This window comes from Ovis canadensis, chromosome 17 (assembly GCF_042477335.2).
Source record: "Ovis canadensis isolate MfBH-ARS-UI-01 breed Bighorn chromosome 17, ARS-UI_OviCan_v2, whole genome shotgun sequence".
Taxonomy (NCBI): Eukaryota; Metazoa; Chordata; class Mammalia; order Artiodactyla; family Bovidae; genus Ovis; species Ovis canadensis.
Genome location: NC_091261.1, coordinates 64,644,093 through 64,663,843, shown reverse-complemented (window position 1 = coordinate 64,663,843; position 19,751 = coordinate 64,644,093). Strand labels below are relative to the sequence as shown.

The 19,751-nt window shown below is 43.6% G+C and overlaps 1 protein-coding gene across 14 annotated transcripts in view; it reads left to right on the top strand.

Annotated features, from left to right (window-relative positions):
* Window positions 1-19,751, top strand: part of ANAPC7 (anaphase promoting complex subunit 7) — a 50,991-nt gene that overhangs the window by 13,020 nt on the left and 18,220 nt on the right. For 8 of the 14 annotated variants that reach the window (XM_069557835.1, XM_069557839.1, XM_069557841.1 and 5 more), the window contains 5 exons: window positions 1,367-1,484; window positions 2,070-2,266; window positions 4,474-4,698; window positions 5,335-5,485; window positions 7,148-7,986. In XM_069557835.1, the coding sequence (XP_069413936.1) occupies window positions 1,367-1,484; window positions 2,070-2,266; window positions 4,474-4,698; window positions 5,335-5,485; window positions 7,148-7,337 (881 nt within the window). In that variant the 3' untranslated portion in view covers window positions 7,338-7,986. Of the gene's footprint in view, window positions 1-1,366; window positions 1,485-2,069; window positions 2,267-4,473; window positions 4,699-5,334; window positions 5,486-7,147; window positions 7,987-10,492; window positions 10,594-19,751 lie in introns of those variants that run through there. The other 6 variants (XR_011249955.1, XR_011249953.1, XR_011249952.1 and 3 more) reach the window with 1 other exon arrangement.

The window sequence follows — 19,751 nt, the reverse complement described above, 5'->3', positions numbered from 1 at the left end:
TTACTTGACTTTTTTTCTTTGGGGAGGGATCACAGCCCTTTCTTACGGTTTATAAGTTTATGATGTGTCTGACTGAGAATTTGGATGGCATCCCCAGAATCATAATATCCTTTTAGGGAATTTAGGTTCACTATGTCCTTAAATTTAGTTTAAAAAGGAGTAAGTGAACAGATATTAAGAAAGTGATGATTAAAAGAAGTAATTAGAAGTGAACATCAATTTTTAAAAAGTCACTGATGTAAAAGAAGATTGGTGCTAAAGAGGTAAGCCACAGGTCCACAGAGATAGCATGGACCTACTGGGAAGCTCAGCAGATCTGTACTTCCAAAGGATGGCTGTCTGGTGACTGGCAGTGAGTGAAGGAAATGTGTGCAGCAATAGTGATGGGAAAAAACGTTGCGTAAATAGGCAGAAGTCTGCTTGCAAAGGCCCAAAAATGGCCATCAGAAAAATACGGCCTTGTAACAATAAACAGTTTTGTAGACTCTTAGGCCACAAGAATGACAGGGCAGGGAGGGGACCTTCACAAGCATGTAGATAGGGAAACAGATTCAGAAAGATGAATTTGTTTGCTCAGAGTCCCTCCTGCCCAGTGTTACTCCTCTTTACCAAACTGCCTGTGCCCATGGCGAAAATGGCGTTTTAGAAGTACTAGCCTGACAGTAGTCAGCTGCTTAAGATTGAAAACTCAGACCCGAGTCCAGAAACCAGCAGGGAATGTTGCAGTAATTTGGTTTAAGAGACATTTTCTTGAGCATCTGTAAGGAATGGAGGGGAATGGTGGTAAGAGATGGGTGACAGTGAGCGAAGGCCTTTTTTTTTCTTTTCTTTTAATAGAACATAAGCGAGAATAAAGGGGATAGGGTGGGGGGAGGGCAGGGGGATGAACTTAAATGAAATAGACTCCAGAAAGAACTGGATGGCTTTTTCTAGAATAGACTAGCTTTTTTCTGAGACTAACTGGCATATTAAGTGTATACTCCTGATTGTGTCTAGACTTCTTGGAAGAGAGAACTTAATTTGATGCTTTTTTTGGGCCTTTTCTGGTTATGTGTTAGGATAACTATGGCTGTATTATCATGCCACAGGATGTAGGGACAAATAGTTCCTGAAAATTACAGGCTTTCAAATTGTGAGGTAGGTCCTTCTACTCCTTTGCTTTTTATTTTTATTTATTTATTTTTACTTTTGTATGTGTTTTGTCTTTTTAATAGTCATTCTGTAGGAAAATGGGAATGCTGGTGGGAGGAGCTTATGATATTGGAGAGGGCTCAGACCCTGCAGAAGCCCTTGTGTGAGCTCTGATGAAGGTTGTAGCTCTGTTAGAAAAGACCCCTGCTGCTTTAATGAGCCTCTTCCTCTGTAGGAATGGATGTGTATGGCTACCTCCTGGCACGAGAAGGGCGGCTGGAGGATGTGGAGAACCTTGGCTGCCGCCTTTTTAATATTTCTGACCAACATGCAGAACCCTGGGTGGTCTCTGGGTATGTTTATGCATTCCCTTTTCTCCCTAGTTTTAATAGATTCTTTAGGAAATTGTGGTTTCACCTAAGTAGAATATAGATTTGAAAGCACTGGTTTAAAGAATAATCAGACTTGAATTCAAGTCATGGTCTGTCTGTGACTCTGGATGCATCATTTCTCTGAGTCTGTTTTCTCATTTGGAAAATGAGGATCCTACCCCTGCTATGTGGGGTAAGTGTTTACTGAGTGAACACCTCATGCTCAGCTCTGGACCTGCTCACGGGAAGCCATCAGTGAGCAGGCCGGGAGCTGTGCTGCCTTGTTATTGACCTGGCTTAACAAATTCTCTGAATGTCTCTGATCTGATAACATATACAGATCATCAGATTCTTTTTTGTAATTTTCCCTTCCATATCAAGAGTTTACTCTTAAAAATAAATATTCAGTAGATTTTTGTTGTTCTGTTGTTTTTCACTAATACCTTACGCTAAAGTTTTAAGGGGTTTGTAGTAAGGATCATGTAGAAGGCTGTCTCTTTGATTTTTCCTTTTGAATGAAGTTTATTTATGGTCTTCTTTCAGATAACTTTGATTGTTTTCCTCCAGGTGTCACAGCTTCTACAGCAAACGCTATTCTCGAGCCCTCTATTTAGGAGCCAAGGCCATTCAGCTGAACAGTAACAGTGTTCAAGCTTTGCTGCTTAAGGGAGCAGCTCTTAGAAACATGGGCAGAGTACAGGAAGCAATAATCCACTTTCGGGAGGCTATACGTCTTGCACCTTGTCGCTTAGATTGTTATGAAGGTAAGATAATTACAGATGGTGTGGATCTATAGATGTGGCACTCAGATAGAAGGTTTTGTTGGGCCAGCAATTTCCAAACTGTGTTGCACATTGGAGTCCTCTGTGGATACTCTTAAAAATCTTAATGCTAGGTCATTTCAGTACTGTGTCAGTCAGAATATTTGCTGTTGGGCTAGAGGCGTCAGTACTTTTTTATGATCACAGGTAATGCCAACATGTAGACATATTTGCAAACCACTTCATTAGGCATTACACATTTATTTAGGGCTGGACTTTTCGCTCCATACTTTCGTAATTCATTTTTCTTATTTTTTTGTTTCGGGTATAGTTTTGGTGTTTTTTTGATCTGTTTTGTTTCTCAGATGTGGCTCACTTGTTAATGTGATCTCTCCGTGCTGGATTGGTTGGTATGTCTTTATTGTTCCGTGTTTTTTTACAGTTGTCTTACCTTGGGCCACTACTCATAGGATAACTCTACATCCATATGTCAGTGTTGGTTGTGGGAACTGGTCAGTTCATTGTGACCTCCAGAGGAGGCCTCATCAGGGTCAAGCTTTGTTTTGTGACATACTATTTTAGGTTCATGTGAACTGACCCTAGGAGTTCAAAGCTGTGCCAGCTTCAGCAGCATTTGGTGACTCAGTCACAGACATTAAAATAGATCTTACAAAATGCAGTTCCTCCAAAGCATATTTTTATAAGAATTTAAAAATAGACCCAGGAGTCTAGGAGTGATTTGCTCTTAACAGAAAGATGAGTTCAAATTTGAGAAATAAAAATGACAATTTGGGGACTTCCCTGGTGGTCCAGTGGTTAAGACTCTGCATCCGCTCTGCCAATGCAGGGGGTGTGGGTTCGATCCCTGGTCAGGGAACTAGGATTCCACATGCCTTGCAGCATGGCCAAAAGACTAAAAAAAGAGAGAAAATTGGAAGTTGGAGTGAAAAACAAATCTGCTTAGATACCCAGAGATCTATGCCTTTTTTGGATTTGTTCTTAAAGAAACTGCAGCAAGCCACGCTTTTGGTTTCTGATTAAATTCTTGATCCTAAAACTGTAGTTTCCTTATCCTCCAATTGTTTTTATCACACTAATTCCCTTCTGCTGTGTGCCTGTCTCACAAGAGCCCAGGAATGCAGTCGAGTATCTCCATTACCCAGATGAGTGGTTGGACACAGGATAGTTGAATTTTTCCCTAGTTGGCCTGTGAAGCTTTATGAGATGACTTCACTCAAGCTCCCATTTGGAGATTTGGATCAGGGTGACTTGGTAATGCCCTCCGATGGGCATTTAACATTTCCCTTTGAATTTCCTATGGGGCTTTAGCAGGAAAGTAAAACTATTCAAGTAGTTACAAACAACCATATTCCAAAGTCCACCGTGTTGCCCTTAAGAGTTAGGTAATTTCTAGTTAAGTAACTGTAGTGTGTGGTAGAATGTGCACAAATGTTATAAATGCCACTAGGGTGGAGGAGTGTATATAGAGAAAATCTGCCAGGGAGTGTGTGGGTTTGGGGTTTAAGCTGTTTTTCTGTTTTGATGAGTGCTTTGTACCAAAGAGTACTTCCTCTGTTCTCTTCGATTTCTTGGCATGAAGATTTGAGAGTTGACTCTTGAAATGTCCCCATGGAGCATCAGCCTCTTGCTGTGGGTGTAAAGGCAGAGCTGCCAGTCTCAGTGTGTTTGATCTCTGTGATAAGCCCTTTTCATCCAGTTTAGGGAAACCCTAGGTTGCCCCCTGTTTCCTTCAGTTTTTAGAGATGAACAGTAGGAACCCTCCCCCTTAAATTTAGGACTAAAGGTGACTGAGCAGTGCTGGAAATTAACAGCTTGTTAAAAGGCAGCAAGACCTTGGGTTCTGTTGGAAACCTCATCTTTTCTCAGTATCAATTAATGAGTAGTCACATTTGTTCCTCTAACAGTCAGCTGAGCTGGCTACATGCTTTGGTTTACTTATGCATATCTGTTTCCTTCACTAAAGGTGTCTTTGTACTACAGGCTTTTTCCACATTCATCAAGTGCTCTTGGGGAGAGCACCTCTTAGCTGTTTCATTAACCTGCCCTTCAGTCTGATCTCACCATCAGAGTCTTCCCCTGACCTGCCTGTTGTTTGAAACTTTGAAGGTTTGCCGTTTGGAAGGCTGTCAGAATGGAAGCATGGCTTGGAATGGTAATGTGGTTGAATTTTCTGTGTTATATTTTTTCAGGTCTCATCGAATGTTACTTAGCCTCCAACAGTATTCGTGAAGCAATGGTAATGGCTAACAATGTTTACAAAACTCTAGGAGCAAATGCACAGACCCTTACCCTTTTAGCCACCGTTTGTCTTGAAGACCCAGTGACACAGGAGAAAGCCAAAACCTTATTAGATAAAGCCCTGACCCAAAGGCCGGATTACATTAAGGCTGTGGTGAAAAAGGCAGAATTACTTAGTAAGTATCTTGCTTACTTCCCTGTTCCTAGTTAATTGTGCAAAACCTGAGTCCAGTTGAATTCTCTAGTCCCAGTTGGTTACAGATGACCAAACAGGTGTGTGCTTTTGCAGTAGGTCTGAGCCTATTTGAATTGGTTTGTATTTAGCACAACCAAACTTAATTGGCTTAGACCTTCTTGGATTGACAGTGAATTACTTATAGAGTGGCTCAAGCCAGCTATACTTGGTTAGTACCTATTCAGCTCACTTTGTCCTGAACTAATTTGGGCCGAATACAACTGGTTTTAACCCATCATGATTCTCCTGTGACTTCCCTTTCAGCCTTGGCTTTTTTTAAATCCTGGTTTGTGAGTAACTGAGTTTGAGCTAGTTTGGCAAATAAAATCCATTTTGGCTTTTTATATGAACTTTGGTTAAGAATAAGTTTTTAAAACTCAGAACTCAAACTGCTGACTTCCTGATGGAATAGGGATTCAAATGAGCTTGTTCTTATTTCCTGCCACACCAGTTTCTCTTGCTGTCTATAAATAGATATTTGGATTGTAATCATTTTTGTGGTTATATGTATATGACTTGCAGTGGGAATATATTTTGAAATGTGTAAGTAGGAAAATGAGGGTCTTTTTCTTTTCAGGCAGAGAACAGAAATACGAAGATGGAATTGCTTTGTTGAGGAACGCACTAGCTAATCAGAGTGACTGTGTCCTGCATCGGATCCTAGGAGATTTCCTTGTAGCTGTCAATGAGTATCAGGAAGCAATGGACCAGTATAGTATAGCACTAAGGTAGGCACTTAGCCTCCCATGGGGGGAAGCTCACGAGGGGTAGAAGAGGCAGGGATCAGTGTAACAGGAGTTCTGGAGACACACACACTATGTGCCCACAGTTGAAAACAGTAACGATAGTGATGATAGTGTTTGTTAATTTATGGCTTCTGAAGTCTTAAGTGATATTAACAACATTAAAGAACTGTTTCACTCATTACCAGCCACACCACTACAACATCTGTTTTCATTTGTGTAGATCATCTTCTTGGCCTTGCCAACACATATACATATTTTTATAGGGTTATACGTAGTATATATTTTATATTCTGCTTTTTCAAATCAGCATATTGTAAGTACTTTCCCATGTTTCTATCTACTGTAGTAGTTAAGAACTTAAGCTCTGAAGAATACTACCTTTACCACCTGTTATCTTGGGAAGTTACTAACAAATTTCCTTGTCTATATCTACCTTATTAGGTATTGAATGATTAAATGAGGATTAAATGATTATTTCATGTAAAGCTCTTAGCACTGTGCCTGGTACATAGTAAATACTAAATAAATAGTGGTGTTCTTACTGCTTAATACAGAAGTGATTTCTTTGAGGATTGTCTGTGTGTCTATAAAGTTATGGTGAAGGCCTGTCTTTAATGGAGTCTGATCATATCCATTCACTTGTTCAGCAGTTGAGCACCACTCATGTGCTGGCATCTCAGTAACCACTGGGGATGCTGTGATTCCGGGAGCTCACAGTCTCAGATGTGCAGGCTAATAGATACCATGTGCTAAGTGCTTTCAAAGCAATCTCTAGAAGGCAAGGTGGGAGTGCAGCGGGTGGGAATCCATGGGTGTGGGTGAGAGCTGTATGGAAGGTTTCAGATCATCTATAGTTACATAAGTAGGAACAGGATTCCAACGTGGGTTTCATCTGCTTTTTGAAAGCCCAGAAGCAAATAAATGAGAAAATAAAATAAAACATAGAGGTGGGATTCGCTAGAGATTAGACACCAGCTGGCCTTAGTGATGGTCACAAAGGCAAGCGGAAAGATTGTTTAGGAACCAAGTAAATAAATGTTCTGGACCCTCTGAACTTTGAGGGTTTGGACATGTGTGATACTCCTAGCTCCTACAGCCAAATGCCCAGGTAGGGGTAACTTGGGGTCCTGGGGTCTAACCTAGGAGTTGACAAATCTGGGTCATGGTAAGCATGATGCTTTTGGATGCCTTCTGAAATGCTGATATGCTTAATTATGTTGTAAGAACATGGAACAATTTTAACGCACAGAAAAATAAGTATTTTTTGTAACCTTGTAACTTAGAAATCCCATACTCTTAAATTATATTTGAATTTTTCTGTTAATGATTGTTTGCTGCTTTTTCATTTATCTAGTATCTTCCTCTGGCAGAATGCTAGGGGTTTTAGGTGTGAAAAAATTTAAGAACTATATGGAGAAAATTCAAATTGAGAATTCTAAAACTTAGGACAAGACGCCTTTTTCACTTCTAGTGGTGGACTCCCTCAATCCTGCCTATGGAACTGGAGTTGTTCGGAGAGGCCAGGCGTTAGCAGATTCTCTGTGACTGGGTGGTCATTTCACTGCCGTACCAGGGAGATGACACATCAGCCAGCAAGAAGCAAGGCAGAGATTCAGGCCTCTCCTCTGTTTTGTTGTCCCCTAGTTTGGACCCCAATGACCAGAAGTCTCTAGAGGGGATGCAGAAGATGGAGAAGGAGGAGAGTCCCACGGATGCCACTCAGGAGGAGGATGTGGACGACATGGAAGGGAGTGGGGAAGAAGGGGACCTGGAGGGCAGCGACAGTGAGGCGGCCCAGTGGGCTGACCAGGAGCAGTGGTTCGGCATGCAGTGAGGCAGGCAGCAGCTCCGAGGCCACACTGGCCTGCCCTGCTCTGAGCACTTCCGTGGACTGAAGGAACCCGTAGGAGCCTGCTCTCTGGGAGGACAATGATTCAGCATGTGATTGCAGCAGGGGTCCCTGCCCCTTACTCCATATTTCTAGTAGTGACTTCATTTTTAAAAACTGAGCCTAACCAACCCTGCGTCCTCCCCTGCTCCTGCCAGGGAGGACCAAGTGAGTGCTCTGAGAGGCCCATGGACGTGTCGGGGCTTCTGGGACAGAGTGCTTTTTGTTTCAAAATCTGAAAGCTCGAGGACTAGACAGTGTTTTGTCTGTGATACTGTGGATGGGTTTAAAGGGGCGACCTGTCGTCCAGAGCAAGAGTCATCTCCCGGCGGCAGCATGGGCTGGCCCTTTCAGAGAGGGTCTCCTGTCCCAGAAATCGTCATCCTGAGTTGTCCAAACTTCCCTAGCAAGCTCGCTCCCTTCTGCAATGTTAGTAATGCCTTAAGCTGACGGTTGCTGTTTTGCAGAACAGTTTTCCGATTTGCTAACCTGGTACCTTGCCTGTGAGCCTGGGCTGAGTCTGAGAAACGTGTGACCGAGAGCATGACCAGAAGCGCAGTTGGGGTAATTAATAAAACTGGTTTTTGTACAGTAATGGTGTTGGGTTGATCAGAATGGAAGCCCTTTATAGATTCTTTTTTTGGTCTCTTGTTTACAGTGCATTGATTCAGCCATAGAATTATTTGCCATAAATAGACTCCCTTTCTTCCCAGAGTGTGGGAGCCAGAAGGATTGGGAACCTCAGGTATACTGAGCTGGTTCATCTATTAGCGTTTTCAGTTGGTAAATTCCTGGGAAGAGTCTGGCTGGATTTTAGATTGATTTTGCCAGTCTCTGTCAGGGGTGCTGAGGTCGATGTCTGATTTCAGCATTCTTTTGTGGGATCAGCAGGGGTCTCATTCCTGGGCTCGTGTGTTGGGAGACTACCCACCCTCTCCTCGTTTAAAATGTGATGCTTTTAGAGGTCAAGGTAGTGAGGGGTGGTGCAGCTAATCTCAAATTCTTATTAAAATTAGTCAAAGGTAGTACTAAGTATGATTTGACATAAATGGGAAGTTCTGTCTTAAACAGAACTATTGTACGTGTCTAGATGGCACCCCATTCCAGTACTCTTGCCTGGAAAATCCCATAGACAGAGGAGCCTGGTAGGCTGCGGTCCATGGGGTCGCGAAGGGTTGGACACGACTGAGCAACTTCCCTTTCCCTTTTCACTTTCGTGCATTGGGGAAGGGAATGGCAACCCACTCCAGTGTTCTTGCCTGGAGAATCCCAGGGACGGGGGAGCCTGGTGGGCTGCCGGCTGTGGGGTCACACAGAGTCGGACACCACTGAAGTGACTTAGCAGCAGCAGCAGGGTACAGTAGTTTAGGAGCTCAGAACATTTGGTTACTGCATTTTAAAGTGGGCAAAAAGTTACTGTTAAAGTATCAGTATGAGAACAAAAGCTTGAGTAGCATCATTTGACAGAGCAGTTTTTAAAGAGCCCAGCAGGCAGTTGGAGTCACGCCAGGTGAATGTGAGGCCCAGGAAAGAAACTGCAGGCTCATGTCCTTCCTCAGCTTGCCATGAGCAGCCAGTGCTTTGAGAGAAAAGGTGAAACCTCTTCTGGGGAGGAAGCCCAGCCCTACCCTCCTGATCTGTTTCTGCATGTCAGGCTCATCACCGGGAACCCTGAGATTCTCTCAGGATCAGAATGTGCCCTGGAACCCAGGCCTGTACATTGCCTTCAGTCATCAGCTTCACAAAGTTCCTCCCCTTTCATCTCTGCTTGGAGCCCCTGGATTAGTCTGGCCTGTCCACCCCAGGCCCCTCCACCCCAGCAATACCCTGCGCTGGACTCCTCAGGCCCTTCATGCCTGCAGCTCCAGTATATCCATCACACACAGTGTTGGGGTGACAAGACCGTATTTTTAGAGCACCTGACATAGGATTGAAAACACCCTTGGTCCACTTCAGAGAATGGAAAGAGTTTCACTTGGCATGAAGCTCTCTCTGCCACTGTTGCTTGCTCTCCTAAACAAAAAGCCTTACGAGAGTGAGGAGCCCGAGGAAGCAGGGGCCGAATCAGGCCGCTCAGCTCCGACTGTCTCACTGAGCCACCTGCGGGAGGCCAAGCAGCCTGCTAAGGGATGGCCTTCCATGTGCCTGCAGTCTCCTGCTGCTGTCAGGATCTCCACACAGCCAGCATGGCGATGTTTTAACCTGATGTGTGGTGTTCCTCCTGGTGTCTTCCAGATTGTTTGAAGCACGTTTGGAGCAGGCGGGGCTGGGTTCTTACTCTCACCTCATTTCAACTCACCTGTCAGTGCTCTGGGTCAGGGGCCAGGTTGTTAGCCCACACACTCTGGGCTCCCTTTATCTACCCCTGGACTGAGGACTGAATAATCCTGTGAGGAGTTCAGCATTGTCCCCATTATGAACATCATCGTTATCACGAGGGTAATGGAAATTCTAGAATGCCAGTTCTTTTCAGGGGATTGGTGGACTCACCCTGAAACCTTGCGCTTCTCTCCTGGAGGTCCCACTGAGCAGGGAGGCAGGGTCCCAAGGAAGGGTGTTCCGTGCCCCTGGGCTTGGGCCATCTTGGGTCACTTCTGGACTCCTGCCGTGTGCCAGGAATCGGGCAGATGTGGTCCCTGCAGGACTGTGTCAGGTGCTCTCCTTGCCAGCCTTGTTAGAGGCCACATGCCTGGCTCTGAATTCTTCCTCAGAGAATGAGGCCAGCTTTTGCCTGAATTTGTAATTCTGGAACTTGATTATGTGTCTCAGTGATTCAGATTTATGGGCTCAACACCAAATCTTAATCCAAGTCTGGGACCTGGACCGAAGAGTCTGCATCTTCAATCTCATCCCAGTTTACTATTCTGATGCAGGTGTTCCTGTCCAAATACTGAGAAACTTGGGAGAAGGGAGTTAGAGGGCCCCAGAAGCTACTGGCCTGACTTTAGAGGGCCCCTGGGGGCCCCACCATGTAGTTGCTTGTGGGTAGGGGCACCTCCCATAACCAGGTCTCTGGAGCCCATGCCTGGGCCTGCTTCCTAACCCAGAAGCTGTGGGCACTGCGTGCTGCGTAGTGACTACATTATCTCTGCTGACAACAGGCGGTGAAGCCTGACTCAAGAAGAACCTCACCTCTGCCTCTGGGGACAGCAGCCACAACCAGGCCTGCCAGGAATCCCTGGCACTGGGAGGGCCTATTGAGGTAAGTGCCTTACTAAGGTTTTCCATTTCCCCCAGGAGCCTCCCTGCCCTGGGGTAGTGGAGTGGGGTACCAGTCATGGGCCACAGAGGGCAGGCTTCTATTGTCTAGAAGTTCTGACCTGCCCTGCCTACACCTTTGGGGCCTGGGTGTGTGCAGGATATCAGTTGCCGCCACAGAACATGTTACTTATTTCACAAACTACAGAGTACCAGCAACACCAAGAAAAGCCAGAAGATAACGTCAGTCTCCTTAGCAGCCATTAGAAGAAAACAGTTTAAAAATAACCACATACCCTCATGCATTGCTGCTAGGAATATAATACAGATGCTAGGGAAAACAGTCTGACTGTTTTTCAAAAATTAAAAGCATTTACTGCATGAGCCAGCAATTCCATTTCTCCTGGTGTATTCCAAAAGAATTGATACAGCATCTCAAACATTGCATACACACATTCATAGCAACACTATTCACAATGAAAATAACCCAAGTGTCCATTGTTATATGAATAGAGTAACAAAACATAGTATATTTTGTTACTCAATGTTAAAAAGGAAGGAAGTCCTGCCACATGGTAAAACATGGATAAACCTTAAGGACATTATTCTAAGTGAAATAAGCCGGCTGCTAAAGGACAGTAGAATGATTGTTTGTTTGAGATCCCTAGAAGAGTCAGATTAATCGAGACAGTGGTGCCTGCCAGGGCCTAGAGGAAGACTGAATGGGGAGTTTAATGAGTATGTTTGGAATGTTGAGAAAACTCAAGATGGATGATGGTTGTATAACAAACTAGTTAAAAATGGTTAAAAAAAAATACATATATCTAAAAAATGGCCTATAATTCTGCCATTCAGATAACCCTATTAACACGTGTTTGTAATGTATTATGTGTTACATAAATGTACACTTGGTTAAAAGTTCAGAGAAAGGTATAAAATTAGAAATACATCTGCTTCCCAGTCTCTACTGAATCCCAGTGTCTCCACAATAATTTTCCAGTACTACATTTAGAAAAATGGTTCTGAGCTTTACCTAATGATAGGAGTATGGAAGTTAAACTGGTCATACTGTAAACACAGAAATTGCCAGCATTATCACTCTGCTCTTCCTTGTCTTAACAGTTCCAAGAATCCCATCTGTTCCTGAACCACGTCTGTAACCCTTCTGTGGTTTATAGACACCTGGTTCCAGCTTTGTTTGTAATTATTACAGTCCACACTGTCATGAGTGCAATTGTGCAGTAGTTTGAACATTCTTTGGTTTTGCCTTTCTTTGGGATTGGAATGAAAGCTGACCTTTTCCAGTCCTGTAGCCACTGCTGAGTTTTCTAAAATTGCTGGCACATTGAGCGCAGCACTTTAGCAGCAGCATCTTTTAGGATTGAAATAGCTCAGCCAGAATTCAGCCATCATCACTATTAGCTTTGTTTGTGGTAATACTTCCTAAGGACCACTTGACTTCACATTCCAGGATGTCTGTCTCTAGGTGAGTGGCCACACCATCATGGTTATCCAGGTCATTAAGACCTTCTTCATGTAGTTCTGTATATTCTTGTCACCATCATCTTTTCTGCTGTTTCTGTCTTATATTATACTCGTCTTTGTATGAAATGTTCCCTTGGTATCTCGAATTTTCTTGAGGAGATCTCTGGTCTTCTATTCTATTGTTTTCCTCTATTTCTTTGCATTTCCTCTACTTCTTTGCACTTAAGGCTTTCTTATCTTTGCTTGCTGTTCTCTGAAACTCTGCATTCGGTTGGGTATATCTTTCCCTTTCTCCTTTGCTTTTTGCTTCTCTTCTCAGCTATTTGTAAGGCCTCCTCAGACAACCACTTTGCCGCCTTGCATTTCTTTTTCTTGGGGATGGTTTTGGTCACCACCTCCCATACAACACTATGAACCTCCATCCATAGTTCTTCAGGCACTCTGTCTACCAGAGCTAATCCCTTGAATCTATTCATCACTTCCACTGTATAATCATAAGGGATTTGAACGTGTCTTGATGTAATATGCCAAAGACTTGAAGAGACCAAGTCCTTGTAGTGAAATTTCTGGTCTCAGAGTATGTGCATATAAGGCTTTCAGAGATGCTGTCAGATTGCACTCCAGCAATAGATGGGAGTGCTTATTTCCTGAACCCTCACCAACACTTGATGGTGTCATCGAGTGGCTTTGGTTTTTTACTGGTCTCGGGCTGATGAAAGCTGGATCATGTTGCTGTGCGGTTTCTTGAGCGCTCATCTGGCCTGAGGTGTGAGGCAAGCCCTGTCTGTTCTTGTGTTATCACACCTTCACCTCACACTCGTGAGGCTTCATCACTAAATTAACCGCATTTCATAGATGAGCAAACAGTCTTCATCTGTCCAGGATTTCTTACCCTAGAGTTTCTGTGTGTTTTTGACTGTGATCTCTAGCTGTTAGGAGAAAATTGACTCTAAGCATTTCTTGCTGTCCATCCAGGCTTACTGAATTTAAGAGCTGCCAAACTGTCTGGCAGGGATGGTACCATCACAATGCAGCTCTCACTGGCCACTTAAATCTTCCAGGGCCTGTCTCTTTATGTAAACAACACTGGTGACCTCCTTTGTGCTCACAACTTTTTCCTTCTTTGGGTAAATTCCCAGGAGGGGGATTTCAGAGTGAAAGGATACAGTGATCTTTTTTTTGAACTTTCGGGGAGGCTAACTAGCTGGACTTCTTTCTGTGAAGTGAATCTGTAAGCTAAGGCCAGCCCTGCAGCCTCCCTGTCTCTGGTTGGTGTGTCCCAGCTGCCCCAGTCTGCCTCAGGAGTCCATCCATGGGCTGCAAGTTAGGGGTGAACCAGTAACTTCCCAGTCTCTGGAACTCCCATCTTACTTCCCTTTGCTGGAGTGGTAGCTTATGGGGGACTCTGGTGAGGTCTGCTGAGGCCTTTGGATTGGGACCCCTTCCCCCATGAGACAGATGTTGCTGGCTCTGGGTTGGAGGGTGTTTCCTGGACTGAGGTTGTATCTCTACTTTAGGACTGAGGGAGACTGCTTGACAAGGCTTATTGTGTGTGTGTGGGGGGGGGGGGAGATGGTGATTGTTGGCTACTTGTGTCCTCCCTCAGTCTCCATCCTTTCATTGCCTCCTCGGAGGAATTCCACTCTCCCTAGTAGGAAGCCTGAGCCTCTCAAAGGGAGGCTGTCTCCCTGCCACCAGGAAGAAGGCTCAGGTCAATGGCTGTGTGGCCCTTAATCTCTCAGGGGGTCAGGACCCCTCTCTGGATTGTCTGGTGTGTGGGGTTTTGTGGTAGGGCTGTTAGCATTGGAGCCTTGGAGTGGGTCTTGTGGGAGAAGACTGGCCTCCCAAGGCTAAATTTTGGTCCTTTTGGGGTCAGCATTCCTGTGGACGTGAGCCTTTGCCTTCTGGCTCACAGTCTGTGCCCCTTTGGTGCAAGATCAACAGATTTGTCCTGAGCTCTCAGTGCTAGGTCTAGTCCTATGTAGATCTGTGGCCCTGGGGAAATTATTTTTAATTTTTGGATCATCATCCGCTTATGACTCCAGTCCACTCTCCTCACTGGCCTATCTCCCTTGTCAATCCCTAGGGACAGTGAGGATTCTGTCCAGGAATTGAGAAGGAATGGTAGCAAGCAGGAACCTTTCCTGAGAGAGGCCTCTGTCCTTCAGCCTGGGAGGTACCCAGACTGAAGCCCCGTCCTTGATGGACTAAAACAAGCTGATCCCCAAAGCCCCCACAGGTCCCCACTGCTCCCCAGTCCATGCTGCTGCTTTGCTTAGCTTGATACTGTTTGACAGGAAGGGACAGAGATGACCTCTATCTGGAGCTACTCTAGCCAGCCGTGTGCTGATCAGGCAGGCAGCTTCTGTCAGCTTAGGGGAGGCCCAGGGGGAGCCACCTCAGAGGACAAGGCCGTGTGAAGACCCCTAACCAGATCTTGGAGAGCAGCTTCCCATGAAGAAGAATTGTGCCAGGGCACTAGGGCCAGAGCCTGCCCAGGGCCAGGTAAAGATTTCCTTTTTAAATAAGCATAAAAAATTTAAAATATAGCATACATATAGAGGAAAAGATGTAGAAACATATATGCATACTTTAACCAGGATAAGAACAGTCTCAGAAGACTCCTTGTGCTCAAACCTGATCAGATCCCATTCTCTCCCTCCTCCTGCCCTCTTCTTCCCACTAGCCCTGCCAGAGGTAACCACTATTCCATATCTTGTTTTTGTACTATACTTTCTGACCCTAGAAGTTCTGTGAACCTTGAACAAAAAGCTCATTTTTCTCACCTGTAATAAAAATTGTTTCTATTTTCAGTTTTATCAAGTTTCTGTCCTAAATAACATTTATTTGCTACTCTGGAACTTAAAGTCATGTTTTAATATTTTGCCGTGATACATTTACTTAACATTTTTTAAGTTGATTCATATTAATACTCCTATAAATTCATATTTTAATAGACTTTTTTTTAGAACAGTGTTAGATTTGTAGAGAAATTGAGTAGGTAGTACAGAGAAGTCCCACATACCCTGCACACAGTTTTCCCTTCTAAAAATCTTAGCTTTTTTTTTTGGTGGTTGTGTGGTCTCTTAAGTCATGTCCAATTCTTTGCAGCTCTGTAACTGCAGCATGCCAGGCTTCCCTGTCCTTCACTAGCTGCCAGAGTTTGCTCAAATTCATACCCATTGAGTCAGTGATGCTTTCTAACCATCTTATCCTCTCCTGCCCCCTTTTGCGTTCAGTCTTTCCCAGCATTGAGGTTTTTTCCAATGAGTCAGCTCTCAAATATTATAGCTTCAGGTTCAGAATCAGTCCTTCCAGTGAATATTCAGGCTTGACTTCCTTTAGGATCGACTGGTTTGATCTCCTTGCAGTCCAACGCACTCTCAAGAGTCTTCTCCAGCAGCACAGTTCAAAAGCATCGGCTCTTCAGCACTCAGCCTTCTTTATGGTCCAGCTCTCACACCGCACAGGACACAGAGTACAGGATGTGCTCTCTGCACTCAATTGTGTCTGACTTTGTGACCCCTGGGCTGTGGCCCGCCAGGCTCCTCTGTCCGTGGGATTTTCCAGGCAAGAATACTGGAGTGGGTTGCCATCCACAGGATCTTCCCCACCCAGGGACTGAGGCAGTGTCTTTGCCACTGAGCCACCTGGGAAGTCCATTGTGTAGGATACTGTGTTCACTTTCATTGCTATATAGTATCCACTGTGTGCAGCTAACACTCCCATATCAATTCTGCCAGTGATGGATTCTGCCATTTTGGTTATTTCTAGTTTTTTTCTGCAGTGCTGCTTTGTTATATTTTCATATGTAATTCTGTGCATAAAAGCATGGAGTTGTATAGAGTTACACTCAGAGATAGAATTGATGTATGTAGGGTATGTGCATGTTTGCTTTTACCAGATATGGTAAAAAGTGTTTTCCAAGAAGTTGTACAAATTCCTGAGCACACCTGCAGCCCTTTGTCCCAGTTCCTCACTGGCATTTGATATTGTCAAACCGTAATTTTCTCCTGGAAGTAGGATGATGTGATTTTAATTTACAACTTTCTGTTTTTTTTTTTAATATGTTTATTTTTGGCTGTGCTGGGCCTTCATTGCTGCACTCGGGTTTTTCAGATGCAATGAGCAGGGCTATGCTCTTGTTGAGGTGCTCGGCCTTCCCGTTGTGGTGGCTTCTCTTACTGTACAGCACGGGCTCTGGAGCGCTGGCTCAGTAGTTATGGTACTCGGGCTTAGTTGCCCTGTGGGCATGTGGGATCTTAGTTCCCAAACTAAGGATAGAATCCACATCCCTTGTATTGGCAAACAGATTCTTAACTATTGGACCACCAGGGAATTCTCACAAGTTTCTGTAACAAGGTTGACCATCATTTCATATATTTAGGAATTATTTGTGCTTCCTCTTCTTTGAAAGTTTTTTTGACCTATTGTTCTATTGCATTGTTTATATTTTTCACAGAATTTCTTTTTGAAAAATATTCTAGATACGGTTCAGAATATTAGGTGCATTTGCATCTTCTTCCAGTTTGTGACTTGCCTTTTCATTCTCTTTAATAGTATGTTTTGATTAACAGAGGTTCTTTATTTTAATGTGCTTGAATTCACCGCTGTTTCTTTCTTCAAGATTGTGTTTTATTTCTCTCTATGTGTCTGCTGTTGGTCGGTCGGTTTTCTCCAGTCATAGTCTGCAGTTTGCCAGATCTCAGTTCCCTGACCAGGGACTGAACCTGGGCCATGGCAGTGGAAGTCCCGAGCCCTAACCAGCAGGCCACCAGGGGACTCTCTGGTTCTATTTCCTAATTGTTATGAAGTCTTTCCTCATCACAAGGTCAGAGATACAGTCTCCAGTATACACAGTGGAAGATAGAGATCCAGTTTTATTGATTTTTGAAAATTTATGTTTAAATGTGGATAACCACATATTATTTAAACATTACTTGTTTTCCCACTGATCTATAATGCCAGTTGGGTTGCAGATCAGATGTTCACAGAGGAGCACCTGTTTTTAAGATCTCTTTTCCATACCATTGGTCAGTTTTTCTATCCCAGCGCCTATACCTCACTGTCTTAATTTTACTGCAGCTTTATAAAAAGTATTGATATTTGGAAGAGCATGACCTCCTGATCTTATTCTTAGCAGTGTTCTGGCTATTCTTAGTTCTTTGTACTTCCATGAAATTTTTAAAATTTAATTTTTATTTTTTTGACAACAAAGACATTTTCTATTGGGGTATAGCCGACTAGAAACCTTGTGATAGTTTCAGATGAACAGTGAAGGGACTCCTCCATACATATACATGTATCCATTCCATTAAATTGTTAATATTAGATGGTCTGATATATTTCTTAAGTTAGATTCATAATTTTCAAAAGGGTGTGAGGTGAAACTTCCCCATCTTCTTTCTTCTAATTCCCTTCTCAGAAGCAATCTCTAAAATCACTGCAGATGGTGATTGCAGCCATGAAATTAAAAGACACTTGCTTCTTGGAAGGAAAGTTATGACCAACCTAGATAGCATATTCAAAAGCAGAGACATTACTTTGCCAGCAAAGGTCTGTCTAGTCAAGGCTATGGTTTTTCCAGTGGTCGTGTATGGATGTGAGAATTGGGCTGTGAAGAAAGCTGAGCGCCAAAGAATTGATACTTTTGAACTGTGGTGTTGGAGAAGACTCTTGGGAGTCCCTTGGACTGCAAGGAGATCAGTCCTGGGTGCTCACTGGAAGAAATGGTGCTAAAGCTGAAACTCCAATACTTTGGCCACCTCATGCAAAGAGTTGACTCATTGGAAAAGACTCTGATGCTGGGAGGGATTGGGGGCAGGAGGAGAAGGGGACGACCAAGGATGAGATGGCTGGATGGCATCACCGACTCAATGGACATGAGTTTGAGTGAACTCTGGAAGTTGGTGATGGACAGGGAGGCCTGGCGTGCTGCGGTTCATGGCGTCGCAAAGTCAGACATCACTGAGAGACTGAACTGAACTGAACTATTAACTAAAGTCCTTAGTTTACTCAGGTTTCCTTAGTTTCCCTGTTTCTATCCCAGGGTCCCATTCAGGATACCGTGCTGGATTTAGTCATCATGTGTTCGTAGGCTTCTCTTGGCTGTGAAAGTTTCTCAGACTTTCCTTGTTTTTGATGACCTCAATAGTTTTGAGGAGCATTGGTCAGGGATTTTACAGAATGTCTTTTGGGACTTGTCAGATGTTTTCGCTTTGACTAGACTGAGGTTATGTGTTTTGGGAGAAAGACCACATGCCATTTTCTTCATATCAAAGATACATGCTCTCAAGATGACATCACTTAGCTTAGGTAGTGTCTGCCAGCTTTCTCTACTGAGTTACTCTCTCCCCTGTCTACATTGTGTGTACTCTGGAATGAAGTCACTATTTGATTTAAGCGCATGCTCAACAGATGGGGAGTTATGCTTCACCTCCTTGATGGCAGGTTTTCTATAGAAACTACCTGGACTTCTTGTACATGGGAGATTTCCATTTTTTCCCCACTTATTTATATCAATACAAACTTATGGATATTTCATACTTTGGGTTATAATCCAATACCACTTTGTTGTTCTAATTGTTCTGGCTTTGGCCATTCAAAGCTTCTTCACTTGGCTTCTATGTCCCTTTGATATAACTTCATCTTTGATCATTGTTTTTGAACACTTCCTTACTATCTCGTACTCCAGTGTTCTCCAGGCACTTGTTCATTTTCTGCCTCAGTCTTAGCATCAGCTATTTCAGGAGCTTCAGGATCAGTCCTTTCAATGAATATTCAGGACTGATTTCCCTTAGGATTGACTGGTTTGATCTCCTTGCAGTCCAAGGGACTCTAAAGTAGTCTTCTCCAACACCACAGTTCAAAAGCATCAGTTCTTTGGCATCAGCTTTCTTTATGGTCCAACTCTCAGATCTGTACGTGACTAATGGAAAAACCATAGCTTTGACTAGAGGGACCTTTGTCAGCAAAGTAATGTCACTACTTTTTAATATGCTATATGCGATCTAGGTTTGTCATAGCTTTTCTTCCAAGGAGTGTCTTTTAATTTCATGTCTGCAGTCACCGTCTGCAGTGATTCTGGAGCCCAAGAAATAACATCTGCCAGTTTCCATTTTCCCCCCATCTAATAGCCATGAAGTAATGGGACCAGATCCATGATCTTAGTTTTTTGAATGTTGAGTTTTAAGCCAGCTTTTTCACTCTCCTCTTTCACCTTCCTTAAGAGTGTCTTTAGTTCCTCTTTGGTTTCTGTCATTAGAGTGGTGGTATCTATGTATCTGAGGTTGTTGAATATTTCTCCCAGCAATCTTGATTCCGGCTTGTGATTCATCTAGCTTGGCATTATGCATGATGTACCCTGCATATAAGCCGGTGACAATGCCTTGACATAATCCTTTCTCAATCTTGAACCAGTCCATTGTTCCATGTCCAGTTCTGTTGCTTCTCGACTTGCATACAGGTTTCTCAGGAGTCAGATAAGTTGTTCTGGTATTCCCGTATTTTAAAGGAGTTTCCACAAGTTGTTGTGATCCACACAGTCAAAGGCTTTTGCATGGTCAGTGAAGTAGATGTTTTTCTGGAATTCCCTTGCTTTTTCTATGATCCAACAAATGTTGGCAATTTGAGCTCCAGTTCCTCTGCCTTTTCTAAATTCAGCTTGTACCTCTGAAA